This window comes from Durio zibethinus, chromosome 10 (genome assembly GCF_047325235.1).
Source record: "Durio zibethinus cultivar Kanyao isolate XHJ-2024 chromosome 10, ASM4732523v1, whole genome shotgun sequence".
Taxonomy (NCBI): Eukaryota; Viridiplantae; Streptophyta; class Magnoliopsida; order Malvales; family Malvaceae; genus Durio; species Durio zibethinus.
Genome location: NC_143171.1, coordinates 4,665,853 through 4,680,572, shown reverse-complemented (window position 1 = coordinate 4,680,572; position 14,720 = coordinate 4,665,853). Strand labels below are relative to the sequence as shown.

The 14,720-nt window shown below is 34.4% G+C and overlaps 2 protein-coding genes across 9 annotated transcripts; one reads left to right on the top strand and one right to left on the bottom strand.

Annotated features, from left to right (window-relative positions):
- The first annotated feature begins 1,764 nt into the window (after nt 1-1,764).
- LOC111292644 (Chaperone DnaJ-domain superfamily protein) lies at nt 1,765-14,678 on the top strand. Of its 8 annotated transcripts, none has more exons than XM_089766521.1 (10): nt 1,765-2,246; nt 2,759-3,634; nt 3,905-3,990; nt 4,753-4,893; nt 5,475-5,673; nt 10,540-10,657; nt 10,759-10,854; nt 10,937-11,077; nt 13,783-13,940; nt 14,253-14,678. In XM_089766521.1, the coding sequence occupies exons 1-5, from the start codon at nt 1,917-1,919 to the stop codon at nt 5,617-5,619; spliced, it is 1,578 nt and encodes a 525-aa protein (XP_089622647.1). In that variant the 5' UTR covers nt 1,765-1,916; the 3' UTR covers nt 5,620-5,673; nt 10,540-10,657; nt 10,759-10,854; nt 10,937-11,077; nt 13,783-13,940; nt 14,253-14,678. The 8 variants fall into 8 exon arrangements, with proteins under 8 accessions (XP_089622647.1, XP_089622648.1, XP_089622645.1 ...); XM_089766522.1 differs by having other exon boundaries at nt 1,775-2,246; nt 10,540-10,609; nt 13,790-13,940; XM_089766519.1 differs by having other exon boundaries at nt 1,775-2,246; nt 10,540-10,609; nt 14,204-14,678.
- On the bottom strand, nt 10,336-14,519 carry LOC111292645 (protein CONSERVED IN THE GREEN LINEAGE AND DIATOMS 27, chloroplastic-like). Its single transcript, XM_022885123.2, has 7 exons — nt 14,274-14,519; nt 13,767-13,919; nt 13,230-13,307; nt 12,473-12,568; nt 11,339-11,374; nt 10,728-10,909; nt 10,336-10,632 (listed from the first exon to the last, which is right to left on the bottom strand). Exons 1-7 carry the CDS (start codon nt 14,502-14,504, stop codon nt 10,470-10,472), a joined length of 939 nt encoding a protein of 312 aa, XP_022740858.1. The 5' UTR covers nt 14,505-14,519; the 3' UTR covers nt 10,336-10,469.
- Nucleotides 14,679-14,720: the final 42 nt, after the last annotated feature.

Here is a 14,720-nt window from a genome sequence, read left to right as displayed (position 1 = left end):
TTGAATAGTGACATGTGATAGACAAATAATTCTTTAAATATCACATTAATTAATATATTCATAATTCAAATATCACATTAAAAATTTTTAAAATTTAAGTATCATTTGTGACATTAACCCACAATCATCAAATTTATATAAAAAAACCAAACTTACATTAAAATTATCAAAATTAATATATAAATTATCAAAATTATATCAAAAAAATTATCAAAATTATTACAAATGTTATCAAAATGATATAAACGGTTACTTAAATCGTGTTAAATGTTACCAAAACTTAATGAAAGTTACTCAAATATTATCAAAAGTTATCAAAATTAAATAAAAAAATTATTAAAATTATATTAAATTATCAAAATGATATAAAAGATTATTAAAATCGTGTCAAAAGTTAATAAAATAATATAAAATATTATCAAAATTATATTAAAATTTATCAAAATTCTTTAGAATTTGCTATTAGAATTTCAACTCCGTGCAATTGGCCATTTAAGTTAAAAAATAATGTTTCTCCTGTTCAACTAATTGAGTTTGAACAAATCCTCGTCATTTGGAGACCATGTGTAAATATGAACCATTCATTTGAAGGTATGGCAGCTGTTATTTTCCATCTTACTATAATATCTATTAAACCATAAATTATATATCTCCATAGCCACCAATTTGGTTACTAACAAAGAAGTAAATGGTTGAAAAAAAAAAAGAAGGTAGCATTGGGGCTTTGCATAGCTTTATCTAACTTCAATTCTTCTTCTTAAATGCGTGTTGAACTCTTTCCAATCATAAAAGAATTTTTCGGTGCAAAGTGCAAAATTTCTAGCCGAAAGAGGCCGATAGAATTGATATGCTGAAAAATTAGCGCATGCAGGCAGTTTGAATACAGGCTTTAACATTGAAATCTCCATTAACAAAGTGGATCTGAATCATAAAGGAGAGAACATGATCCAAATGTGATCATTTTCAATCAGATTAAAGCCTTTGAAACATCACTTTATTACATCTTGCTTCTTGCAGGTGAAATAACAGCAGATGACAAGCGAAATCTTTTATTTTCAAACCTCCTTCCCTAGCTTCTGCACGTCCTCAATTAGAAACATTTATGTTTGCAACTTGGCAAATTGGCAACCTGTTAAAGCCGTCCTTCAAGCCATAATATTAATTCAACTGTTAAACAAGTTCATAAGGAGTTGTCGCCGAATAAGGAGGGTGGTGAATAGATGGGATTAACATTTTAAACCATTTTCAATGTTTTAGTCTTATAAAACATGACCTCTATTATTGCAGCAAATGTGTGTAAAAAAAAAATTGATTTGTTCTAAATTCCTTGATCGAATGATTTAAAAGTTTTTAAAGGAATATATAAATTTTAGTTTCGAATCAAAACAACCAAGATCTGTTCTCCTTTCTCTATCAATTTTACCTATTTGTATAAAAAAAAAATTGATTAGAGAAGCATTTAATGTAAGATAATGATAATCTTAATGGAAAGATGGAGTTTGTTTTTTGTACTGAAAAAAATCTCAATGTGGTATTAAAATTGAAGATACATAAGAAAAAAAGATGGGTTCTAACTCCACGATTTTCACGAAAAATAAGCCCATAGACTTCAATCAACTGGGCTTAGTTCATTTACAGGCCCATAAGTGAATGGCCCTGTTATCCCCCCCCCAAACAACACGTGGTATGCAATAATTAGTCCACGTGCCATGATGGTTAATGTGTCTCAACTTTCATGCACTCAAGAGTGACCGTAATACTGTCCCCATTCTCCGATCCCGGGCCGATGGCCTTTGTTTCACTGTAACTATCGAGGCAACTCACTCTCATGCTAGCAATTCTTTTTTTCTTTCGTTCATTTCCAAAATTAGATTAAAAAAATCGTTCAAAAATAAAAGCAAAAATCAAAATTGAAAATGTCTTTTCTCTCTGGACTGCACCTTTACCGGAAAATTCCTTCTTTTTCAATTCAACCAAATTGTTTTTGCTACTCTTTATGCTCTATATTTTTGCATCCGAGCCTCAGAACTCAGTGGTACAGCACCGAAGCTGATTCGGCTACTCAGACTGAGTTCCCTGGCGAGAATGCGTACCATATCTTAGGAGTTGCAGAGACCAGTTCGGTCGCTGAAATCAAAGCATCGTTTCGCAGATTAGCAAAAGAAACTCATCCGGACCTCGCCGAGTCCAAGAACGATTCATCTGCTTCTTCCAACCGTTTTGTCCAAATCCTCGCCGCTTATGAGGTGTTGTTGCTTTTAATTGTCTCTCTAATTCAGTCCGATTATTTTGATACGAACGTGTGTATTTTTTTAACGATTTCAATTACTCGCTGAATTTGAAATTTGATGAAAAGTCATTGAAATTGTTAAATGATAATAAATTTAACATATTCAATTCTATCATATGAAATTTTAGTAAAAATGCCTGAACTATGTACTAATTGTAATTTTTTTCCTTTTAATGCTGGAAATAGAGAACATTTGAATCGTATGCATGATAAATTTGGGTTACATTTAATCTTTATTTTTGTTAAAACAAAACAGTAAAAAATACATTTAAATATAAAAGTAAATAATTCATTTCAAGAATTAAAGAAAAAGTTAAGGTACTGCTGGGAGATGTATATGTAATTATATTTTATTTGATACATTCTACAATTGTATTTTTGGAAATGGAAATGATTCGTATTCCCTTATGGATGCTTTTATAATATAAGGCATTCTGATGTCATGGTGTTTTCAATAATGGATTGCAGATTCTTTCTGATTCTGAGAAAAGGGCATATTATGACAGCTATCTGTTATCTCAAAGAAAGATTGTACAGAAGCATTCTAGAAAGGGTTCGACATTGTACATGTACACATCCCATACAACAATGAATAAGCAGATTGAAGTTGTTGAATGGTTAAAGTGGTATAGATTAGCTGTAAATGATATAGTTTCTCAAAGGAAAGCAGTGGTTGGAACTGGCTATTTTGATGTTCTTGAAGCTGATTTCTATTCAGCCATATGCAAGGCTTATTATGGTCCTGTAATTGAATCCATGGATCTTCTTCCTGATCGGTTTGAAGCTGAGGAAAGGTCTGTGTACGAAAATCCAGAGGTGCTGCACTTGGTTTCAGGGCGCAATCTCTTTGGGATGGTTTGCCTGGTTGAAAGGGTTCCTGAGTTATCTTTCACTGATAATGAAAAGTTGACTTGTTCTATGTCTGCTGCTTCAATCATGTCTCAGTCTACCCAAAATGCTAGAATTTGCATGAATAACAAAAAAGAAAACTATGGTGGAATGCCTCAGATTCAAGTCACTGATATTAAAAACCATGTGTCTGATGCATATAGAGATTTGGAGTTGCATGTATCTGGAAGGGTGGTAGCTGTGGCCAATAGAATCCCTCCTAAAAGCTGTTTTAATGAGATACAAAATGAGGATGTTGAAGACCACATACAAGTTTTTCTTACTTCAGATGATGGTTCCATGCATTTTGGCAAAGGATTGGATCATAAGGTTGGATCCAGAGTTCTGTTGGGAACAATAACTGGACTTGGAACCAGCCCGGAAGAGGGGTCATGTTTTGTTTACAATAGTAGTGGTACAAAAACCCATGTGATAATGAAACTTAGGACATTGCTGGTTTGTAATTATGTTCTCCCTAAATTCTATGCTATTTTGCTTTTATCCTTATTAAGATATAATTTCGACTTTTAGCATATTTAGAATGTTCAATTAACAATCTTTGCCGGTCTGATTTTAAGTTATTTTCATTTTTCTTTTGTATTTTCTTGTGTAATTTTCTTTATAGAAAATGCTGAATATGTTGCAGAATTGATGGATTTGCATGATCAATTACATAGCTATGTGAATTTGTCTTTATTGGTATTCCTTTTGATTTGTTTTTTCAAGGTGAAGCATATGCACTGGTATCGGGTGGGAAAGGAAGTTTCTGTTTGTGAGTGTAGATGCAGTAGAGCTCGATTACCACCTAGCAAGTAAGCTTTTTCATTTCTATTGTAAAATAATATTGACAATTAATGCCTGGTTGTGAGTATTCAAGCATTAGCATTCTCTTTTTGTAGCTACATGCAATTTTTATCATTGAGTAGGTAGGGCTAGTTACAATAATGTTTTTCTCGTTTTAAGATTCGGTAGATTGGATATTTTCATTATTTAACCAAAATCCTGGAGAGTTCACTTATTGAGTTATGCTTTTCTCTTTTATCTAATCTCTTCTATGTCATTTACTTATGTTTTACTGTAGAGTTTAAGATTGTTGATCTGTATAAATCGTGTTCATATTGAGGAATATTATGTGATTCTGCAACATATTTTAACAAATGAGCTCCCGCTCGTATCATCATGCTTCCATGTTCCATGCATAACCATGTTAATCTGTGGTTGACTTATAATGCTAGTCTTCTATTCTTTCTAGAATAGTTTATTTTATATTTGGTGCCGTCAAGGAAGAAGCTTACCAAGAAGGGTGTTTAATTCTAACTTTCAGGTGCAAATAATTTTCCCATTGTGGGTGTAGTAGGGAACTAGGGTTGGGCTGTCACTTTATTTATTTATTTATTTTTGTTTAGTTGGTGACGCTTTATCCCATTAGCTGGTATTTTCAAAATTTTCTAGTTTTGAAGCTTCTATTTCGTAAATTACCAATGCAGTTTCAGGTTTTAAAGATCACTTGTTGATTAGATGTGCAAACTCTAAACTTTGGTTAGACTGTAATACTCTTTGTGACTTGGCAACAGATTTTGGTTGTTTGAACCTCGTTGTGGAATGCATGACATTGGTGGTTGGTACATTGAAACTTTTGGGAAAGATAAGAAAGGCCAGACAGTCCTATCCCAAAGGTTTTGGGATGGCATTGATGCAAATAAACAATTTGATGAGTAAGTCCATTCCATGAACACAGGAAGTATGAGCTGTTATGTGTTTTCTCACTTCCCTTGGGCTTATAAATGAGAAGATGAACGTAACTGGCTGATCTAAACCTTTCCTTGGTAATTAATATTAACTTTGATGGGACTAAAATCTTTTTTATTGATCAGATGAGGCTACAATGTTTTGAATGATCTAAAACCTTCAAAATCCAGCGATGGTTTAATTTGCTTCCAAAATGAATTTTAACCAAAATTTTCCAAATTGAATTTTCAAAGTTGGAGAATAAGGCAGCATTCAACGTGCATCTCTTTATCATTTAATATTTTCAGCTGGTTCTTTTACTACTCTCATCATAAACCAATAGAAATTGACTAAACCTTGATTTTCCATACTCTTAGTTTAATGAAGATGCTCTGTCTCGTGTATTTTTATAAAAAGGTTGGTTGGTTAACATGAGTCTTCATCCCAAATCTTCCTCCTGATCCTAATGGCAAAACAGCCAGAGTTGTTTTGAAATGGAAAATCTATTAACTGCATTCTTTGAATTAAGCTTTGAAAGTATCTTACTTTGTTATTTATACCGTTTCAGGAGACTTCATCCAGCTATGTATTTGCTTGCGCTTGCATATAGGACACTAGATATTGAAGATGCAAAAATAAGGAAGCAAACCATCTGGAACATCGTTGGAGGAAAACTATATAGAATCCTCAGTTTGTGCAAGAAGCTTGTTTAGGATGGATGCCTCTTTGGGCTTATGAAGGCTAGAAATACTTTTTCTCTTAAGAAGGTACAGATATTTCCTTTTTTGGTTCAAGGATTGGCTGTTAGTATACATTATACTTGATTGAAAGGCATCAAACAAAGTCACACTAGCAAATTTCCGCAAGGTAAATCTTGAGATAACTCGGAGGACAATTATTTACAATTGTTGGTGAAAAGAAGCCAGTCAGGGGGTTGCATTTGAATAGTACTTTTGACTTGATGAATAATCAGCTCTGCTTCGTGATGAGTGGATTCCTTTTTAGGGTATAAGAAATAGCTGTCAGTTTTGCATTTGGCAGTTAATTGATCTGGAGCATAGTGAACTATCATGTTGGTAATGGGATCTTCAGAATTTATCATCCTGTTAGCTGCTATTTGTGAAAGTTATCCTTTGGATATATGAAGAAAATGATTTCGTTTTGGGGCCATTGATAAGATTTATTAAGATGAGTAGATGACTCATAGGATATTTTTTAATTAATGTTCATACCTGCTCGCTTTACTTTGTATCATCACTTGAATATGCTATAGGAGCAAAACATCACCTTCTGGACCAGTTGACCTTAAACTTATACTCAGGCATCATCGTGAAGCATTGGAATATGAAATTGCTTGGATTGTCAATTCAAATTCTGAGATCGAGGAGTAATTGCTCATACTCATTGTGTTGCTAGTTTGATCAGATGGTGGTAAGATGAAACTATGGAAAAATTGAAAGTTTTGAATTATACAAGCACCTTAGGTTTACATACAGCTAACTAGAGGGTAAACTAAAAAATTAAATCATCATAAAACTGAGCCCTATGATTGAAGGATTGTTTATCCTAATTTTTTGTCCTTAATTCTAGGGATATAGATTACAACATACTTAATTCTAGGAATACAGATTACAACTAGCTGTAAGTAAGTATTTTCCCACACTCTCCCTCAAGCTGGTGAATAGGTGTTTTCCGTTACTAGCTTGGAAATAATTTCCTGAAATGTTTTATTGTTGAGATCACATCAACAAGTTGACCTTTGGTTGATACATATGGTGTGCAAATCAACCCACTGTCTAATTTCTCCTTTATGTAATGCCAATCTACTTCAATGTGTTTTGTTCTGTCATGTTGCACAAGATTGTGTGCGATGCTTATTGCAGACTTGTTATCATAGTAGAGTCTCATTGGTCCATCCCACTTGGATAATCTTTAACCATAGTAGTTCACAAATTGCTTAAGCCATTGCTTTAAACTTGGCTTCACCACTTGATCTTGCCACCATATTATTTTTTTTTACTCTTCCAAGTCATAAGATTATCACCTAAGAAAGTACAGTATCCTGAGGTGGATCTTCTATCAGTTATCGAACTTGCATAATTGGCATCTGTATATGCCTCTGGTACCAGCCCTGAATTTCTTTTGAACAAGATACCTTTCCCAGTATTGGCCTTCAAATAGTGTAGTACACGGTAGGTAGTCTGTAGGTGCATTTCTTTAGGACTATGCATAAATTGACTTATCACACTCACAGCATATGCTATATCAGGTCTAGTGTGTGAGAGATAAGTGAGTTTTTCAACTAGTCTTTGGTACATCTCTTTATCTACAGTCGCATTTTCATTAGCTTTTTTAAGTTTATGACTAGGATCTATAGGGGTATTAACAGGTTTATGTGCAAGCTTTCCAGTTTCCTTCAAAAGATCCATCACATATTTATGTTGTAAAATGAAAATACCATGCTGTGAGTGAGCTACTTCAATTCCTAGGAAGTACTTTGGTTTCCTTAGCTCTTTTATCTCAAATTCTCTGGCTAAACATTGTTTTAGAGATTCTCTTTTTCATCATCTCCGGTTACAATTGTATCATCAACATACACTAGCAGAACTCTAAGTCTCCCTAAATCCTAGTGATTGATAAACAATGTGTGATCCCCTTGACTCTGCTTATATCCCATTGCTAGCATAACTTTGGCAAATCTCTCGAGCCAAGCCTTAGGAGATTGTTTAAGACTGTATAAAGTCTTTTTCAGCTTGCATACTTTGTTTGCTTCTAGATGACCTCAAAATCCTGGTGGAAGCTTCATATATTTCTTCTTCTGAATTATCATGTAGAAAAACATTCTTTACATAAAATTGTTGAAGTTGCCAATTTTAATTTGCATCCAAGGATAACAAAATCCTAATTGAATTCGTCTTGGTAACTAGAGCAAATGTTTCCTGATAATCCACTCCATAAGTTTAAGCATAGCCCTTAGCCACCAACTTGGACTTATACCTTTCAACAGTATCATTCACCTTGTATTTTATAGTGAAAACCCATTTATACCAAACTGGATTTTTTCCTTTAGGCAACTTTACGAATTCCCATGTCTTATTTTTCTCTAAGGCCTCCATTTATATTTCCATGGCCTGCCTCCATTTCTCACTAGATAATGCTTTGGATAATGTAATTAGAATAGATATAGGGCTTAGGCCCATAAGGAAATTTTTGTGAGATGGTGAGAATTTTTCAAATGACACAAAATTAAAGATTGGGTATAATGGATGTTTAGTACATTCTCTGGTTTCTTTTCTAATAGCAATAGGTAGATCATAATCACTAGTTTTAATTTTAGGAGATTTATGCTCATTTTGAGAAATAGAATCAGAGATTGCAGTTACCTCATTTCCAAAGTTAAGATCAGGTTTTTGGACTGCTCCAGTTTAGGAGCTGGAACTTTTCTTCTTGAGTACACTTACAATTCCTTCATAGAATCAAGAACAATATTATTCTTAGTCACAGTTTCTATGTTTAGAATGGATTTAGACTTAGATTCAGTGTTTGACTTGGATTCTAAAGAAACAGATTTAGACTTAGAAGAATTAATGGATGAAGCCTTTATCCTTATCTTCCATGAATGAAGTCTCCTTTGAAGATAAGGTTGAGAAGTGACATCTATAGATGTATAGAATTTTTTTGTAAGAGGATGATGGCATTTTATGCTCTTTTTGAGTTGATGAATACCCCGCAAAAATACACTTAACTGCTTTTGGATCCAACTTCCCCCTTTCATGATTGTGAACATGAACAAATGATGTATAACCAAATATCCTAGGTGTGAGGTTGTTTATGGTATTAAAGTTGGGATAGAATTGTGAAAATAGTTCCATAAGAGTTTTAAATCCCAAAACCCTTGAAGTTAACCTAATTATAATGTGTGGCAATGAGAACAACTTCCCCTCAGTAAGATTTGGGTATGTCGGCTTGAAAAAGTAAAGCTTGAGTTGTGGCTAGTAAATAGTTATTTTTTCTCTCTACTACTCCATTCTACTGTGGAGTATTAACACAAGATGACTCATAGATAATCTCTTCTTTTTGGAAATAGGTAGATAAACTTTGGTTGAAATAGTCTATTGCATTATCATACCCAAATCACTTGATTTTCACTCCAAGTTGATTTTGGATCATGTTTTGGAAGCTTAAAAACACACTATTCACATCTGACTTGGATTTAAGTAAAAAATTTTAAAAGATCTTGGTACAATCCTCTATGAATGAAACAACCCACTTTGGACTAGAAATATTAGGAATTGTAGAGGGACCCAAAATGTCACTATGAATCACGTAAAAAGGAGTGGAACTTTTATTACTAATTGGAAAAGACAAATGTCTATGCTTTACAAGTTTACAAACATCACAATAAAAATTTTTGACATTTAATCATTTGAACAAAAAAGCAAACATGTTTTTCAAAGTTCCAAAAGAAGGATATCCAAGACGAAAATGATAAAGCCAGGTTTTGTCTTTATTGGGAGATTTTTCAGAAAGAAATGACAAAGTTAAACTATGTTTGATATTATTTACATTGTTTGATATCTCAAGATAGTATAGTCTATCCTTCTCCTTAGCAATTCCAATCCTCTTCTCCGAGCCATGGTCCTGAAATACACAGTAGGAAGGATAAAAAGTCATATTGCAATTCATGTCTCTAGTAAGTTTTTGTATAGATATCAGATTAGTGGATAATCTAGGAACATGAAGAACATTTTTTAGAACAAATGAGGGATTAATTTGTACATCTCCTAATCTTGCCACTGTAGTAAGTGAACCATCTGCAATAATAATTTTTTTATTACGAGGACATAGGGTATATGTACTAAACTTATGTGAAGAATGTGTTATGTGGTTTGTGGCTCTTGAGTCAATGACCCAAGAACTCGTAATAGACTTCCCCAAAACATTTTATCCATGAGAACTAAAGACTTTACCTAAACTAAAGACCTCACCTAAGTGTGCCAAGGAACATACATGAGTAGGCTTTTCAAGGCCTCCCAATAGGCTTTTCAGTTTTTCGATCTCTTCTTTATCCAACTTTCCTTGTTCTCGAGACTTCTCGTAGTTTGACTTCATTGCAGTCATGTGACCTTGCCTTTGATTTCTTGGCTGTCCTCCTTTATAACCCCTTTCTTTGCTTGAAGTTGAAGGTTTTCCATTTAGTTTCCAACAACGATCTCTGATATGCCTTGGCTTTTTGTAGTAGGTGCACCAAAGGTGTATAATTTCCCAAAATAAGCTACCAATGTAGAGATAGCTCGGTGCATTTTGCTTAGCCATTAAATTTCTTTCTCTTATATGCAGTGTAATTATGAATAGACATGCTATAGATTATGATATTTGGATTTTGCTTCTTTCTTGTTTCTTTAGACTTATTTAATGGCTTGAAATAATTGGATAAAATTTTGGCATTTACCGCTTCTATACGTACAATGTTCAAAGCAAACTGACCATATAAAATTCAAAGTGATCAAGGCCTGTATTCCATTTCCCTTCTTCCCCCACTCAAACCCAATATACAATCAAACTACTTGAGTAGATCTTCCCATTTGCAGTACTGCCCTCCTGCTAATGCACGATAAAATCTATCCCTGCAGTAGACTGGTCTTCCATCAGCAGCCTCTGCAGCAGCTGCTGCTAGATCATCATCGGCCATAACCTCCACTGGTAGTTGAAGCAACTCTTCTTTTCTACAATATACATGGAAATGCTGTTGTAAGAACAAAAGAAAAGCAAGTGTAATTTGAGAATTTAAATATCCTTTGATCTTCATATGCCCATGTACCTTATATTGAGCTTTGTGTTGGTTTTTGAAGCAAGAACATTCGATGGGGTCTCCTTTGTGGCAAAGGCTGTTTTAAAGAAATCCTCTACTGGTGTGGCAAAGATAAATAAAAATACTGCTGTAACAAGTAAGGCCCCTGTTCCAACTAGTGTCTGTTTCAACAACTTGATAACTGGTTTAACCTGGACACAAAATTTTTTAATGTGAAGCTTGCTTGCATTTTTGCTAAGCAAATAAATTATACTTAGAGCTCCACAGAATATGGAGGGAAAAAGCAGGTTGTTTATTCTGCTAGATATCTGCGATTGATAGCTTCAGATGTGACGCATACCATCATTTCTTGTATAAAGGTATTTCACTCTCCCCCTCCTTCCGTCCCTCTCTTTTGTGCATTTGTGGTTGCTTGTAATCATGTTTTCACTGAAATATTTAAAGCTAGAAGCCTATTACATCTGTTTTCAATTCACAATAACATATGTTTTTGTGACCATTTATGTGTCATGACTAGTAGTTGGTTTAGGATGCAATCTTCTCAGCGGACATACATATAGCATAACTCTTTCTACATGCTATATACTACAACTGAATAAGTTGTTTGCATATGTTAGTACCTTATAAGAGCCCAGCAATCTGTCACGAGCCAGGACCTGCAAAGGGAAAAAGAACTAAAGATATCAATGTAGTGCATGAAATGATATCTGCCAAAGTTTTTGATGGTGCATCTTGAAGAGCACGATAAAGAGTATTTCACTCTTGTTGTTCTAATTCAATTAATTTCAATAAGCAACTCTAATTTGCTGTGATTGAAACTTGAGTTTCTCAAAAGTTTCACATACCCCTAAGCAGAGCGTTTAGGCTTTTTAGTATTTGGACTTTGATTTCTGTTTCAAACTAGACGATTCAATGAGCCACTTTGCAGTGCACCATCTGGGAATTGTTGGCTGCCCTTAAAAATTGATTTAATCTTAGCAAAGTGTTACCATGGCCAAAGTATAGGTAACACCCTGTGGTATATCTGTCTGCATATTATACATCAAAGCTTTTGGCTTATCATCTTATGAAATATTATCTTTTGGACTTGGAATGCCAGATCCTGTGGAATATCTAATTTTACAGGTCTCTATCATCAGATACTTAGGTAGTTAACAGCATAATTTTCAACTGCCATGGCACCATGTTTCACATCTGATTGTTTGATCAATATGACTAGAGATATCATCTCATCCCTTGTTTCAAAGTTTTGATTGCCTTTCTTGAGGATTTCATGAGACTTTATATCGCACAATGCCACTCAGAGATGCCACTGAATACTTTCATGCACATCTCACATACTAGCACAAACTGGCTAGAAATTGTGTGTCAAAGATCTCCAGTAAACACAGTTGTAGCCTAATTTCAACTGTAAAAGATAAAAAGTTCGAAGGTTGTATGGTGTAATAAGTCAAAATAAAAACTACCAGTTAAAGATCAGGCTTTAGGTCGCCATAAATACTACCAATGCACGACCAAAACTTCGGTTTCATTCTTTTAGTGGTCCATCTCACTTGATTTCCAATTTTGAATGCTCAATATTGAATAATTATTCTTGCTTTAGAAACTTATAGCAGCATGTGGCCAAAAAAAAAAAAGAAATAAAAGAAAAGAAACTTAGAGCAGCTCTTAAGAACAATTTCATGCTTGTCCTTTATCGTTCCTTTGCTCCTCTCCTGACAAGAAAGAAAGAATGAAACACAATATGTGCTAACCTCAGGTGGTTTTACCCACATTTGACCATCATACCATCCGGTTTCTTCATATGGTATTACTGCTGATAGAAGTCTATCTCCAACATAACTCCATCCCTGGAACATGCTGACTGTTAATGTTGTACAGTTCCAAGGAAACTGATGCTTGAAGCATTGGGGTTATGGTTAAATTAACAATGAATATGGTTGCTACCAAGGACATGCTGTATCTTAAAGAAACATGAGGGGAAAGTGAGAAAATTAATTCTTTTCTTGTTTCGCTTCTGAGAAATTTGTGGTGCTGAGCTTGTGCAAGTATCTACGATATGACATTTTTAGTTAAATTACTGAATGAATATTCTGAATTTATCCTATCAAATGAATTCAATTGCATCATGCTTTTGTTGTTACAGCTATTGACATATTTTATGTTTTGATTCCATGTCATAATAAGCTATAGTCTCTTCTCCTATCAATAGGATAACTCTTTCACAAATCGCGCATGATCATGCATCTTTGCCTATATTAGCCTTCATTAAAGAATGTCATCATCTGTTCTTTCTTGACAACTAATAGAACAAAAAAGAATTCCAACATTTTTCACTTTCCTTATTATAGTTATTCTTGGAATAGTTGTTATCTTAAACAGAGTAAAGAATCCTACATTTGCATGGCACACTCAATTATATCCACAAAATGATTTGCAAATGGCCATGACATAAACATCCTTATGCACCACAGCAACAAAATAATTAAACTTGAAGAAAAAAAATCATACCAGATAAATTCTTAATACAATTAGTGATACAAGGAATAGAGTTCCTGTTCCCGCAGCAAGCACAAATCTTACAGGTTCCTGCGAGGTTTGAATTAGAATGTTAAGGGGCAAACCTTTTTCAGGGATTGAAAATATTTTGCTTGTCATAAACTCAGTATTCTCTTGATTGCTTGAGTGGTTAGTTGCTTCTAGTAATCTGTGAATGAATTTTCAAATTTATGCGTTGAGATCATGGCCCTTTGGCCTAGTGCTCATGTATTTATTTGTTAAGAGGTGGGGGGTAACAGGTCCGAGGTTCAAATCCTTTATCACTTTGGGATCCCATCATAGAAGTAATAGAACCTTATAAATAAATAAACAAACAAAAAAAAATCTTTAGCTGTAGTTTTTAATTATAATGTAGCATCAAGTCTTTTAGATGTAAAGTTGTAGTTATTGAGACATTATTTATGTAAATGGTGATGCAGTGGTCTTAGGCTATATTGATTATTCTTTTTACTATGTAGTTAATATGTCATAGTGTTGTTTTTGACTTACCCTTGAAGGATTAAAGCTTGCAGCTGCTATTGGGACTCCAAGAACCGTGAAAGTTACTAGCCAGAGCCCTCCTAGACGAAGGAAAAATTGCCCTGGTCCCAGTTCGCCCCATGAATAAAGAGGTCCATCTTTCAGGGATGAGTACTCGTTCACCTATTTCAGGAACAGATGATTGTAAGTATGAATAAGAAATGCGTCAATTATCATATTGTCTACAAGACATGTTACATCCGAATCAGAATCCATGTCTGCCTGGCAAATCACATACTTTTTCATGCTTTCCATTATTCTTTTCTCCTATGCTAATGCCTGGTTGGACTTTCAGAATTCAATAATGATTATGTGTTGTCTGCTGAGCTATGATAACAAAAATCTCTCCCTCTTTCCTTCTTTTTCACTCTTAGATGCATAATTCAACAACGCTTTCTAATCTGCAGGCATCAATAATGTAATTGTGTTTTTACTCTCGGTGAACATCATATGCAGAAAGTTTTGGAGCGAACATACCGGCCTTTGTTCAAAAGGGACCTCACTTTCCAAGCCAGGTTCCCAGCTCCGGCCTGGGAAGCCGCCACTCGTACCGCCATCCATCTCATCTTTTAACGCCCTGACAGAAATCCCCCGAATCAGCTTCTGTTCTTTATGATACTTAGCTAAGCATGAACCATAGCTGATCCCAAGCTTGACATATCTTGGACTAGGAAGATTTAGAGAGCAATAAACATTTAATCTGAGCATCTATTTTGTGAAGTAAGTTGATGTAGCCGACTACTCTGTTCAGTATGTTTTACGAACAGGGGGGAAGAGAAGGAAGAAGTGGCAGTTGAGTTCACTTGTTAAAAGGGCATGGTCTAGATTTCATTTGGGTTACGTGGAGCAGAAACAACGATACAAAAACTTTTGTCTTCTTTCCTTGATGCTTCTTAACAATGGGACCTGTCTTCAATTACGTGG

Bases quoted from the DNA above. Each gene is read 5' to 3' on its own strand.
- LOC111292645 (XM_022885123.2), bottom strand. From the start codon at position 14,504: ATGCTCAGATTAAATGTTTATTGCTCTCTAAATCTTCCTAGTCCAAGA. The intron at 12,569-13,229 runs GTATGATTTTTT...AGCATGTTCCAG, and splicing joins TTGTATTAAGAATTTATCTG to GGATGGAGTTATGTTGGAGA. The intron at 11,375-12,472 runs GTTAGCACATAT...TTCCCTTTGCAG, and splicing joins TGTGGGTAAAACCACCTGAG to GTCCTGGCTCGTGACAGATT.
- LOC111292644 (XM_089766521.1), top strand. From the start codon at position 1,917: ATGTCTTTTCTCTCTGGACTGCACCTTTACCGGAAAATTCCTTCTTTT. The intron at 3,635-3,904 runs GTTTGTAATTAT...TGTTTTTTCAAG, and splicing joins TGAAACTTAGGACATTGCTG to GTGAAGCATATGCACTGGTA. The intron at 4,894-5,474 runs GTAAGTCCATTC...ATACCGTTTCAG, and splicing joins GCAAATAAACAATTTGATGA to GAGACTTCATCCAGCTATGT.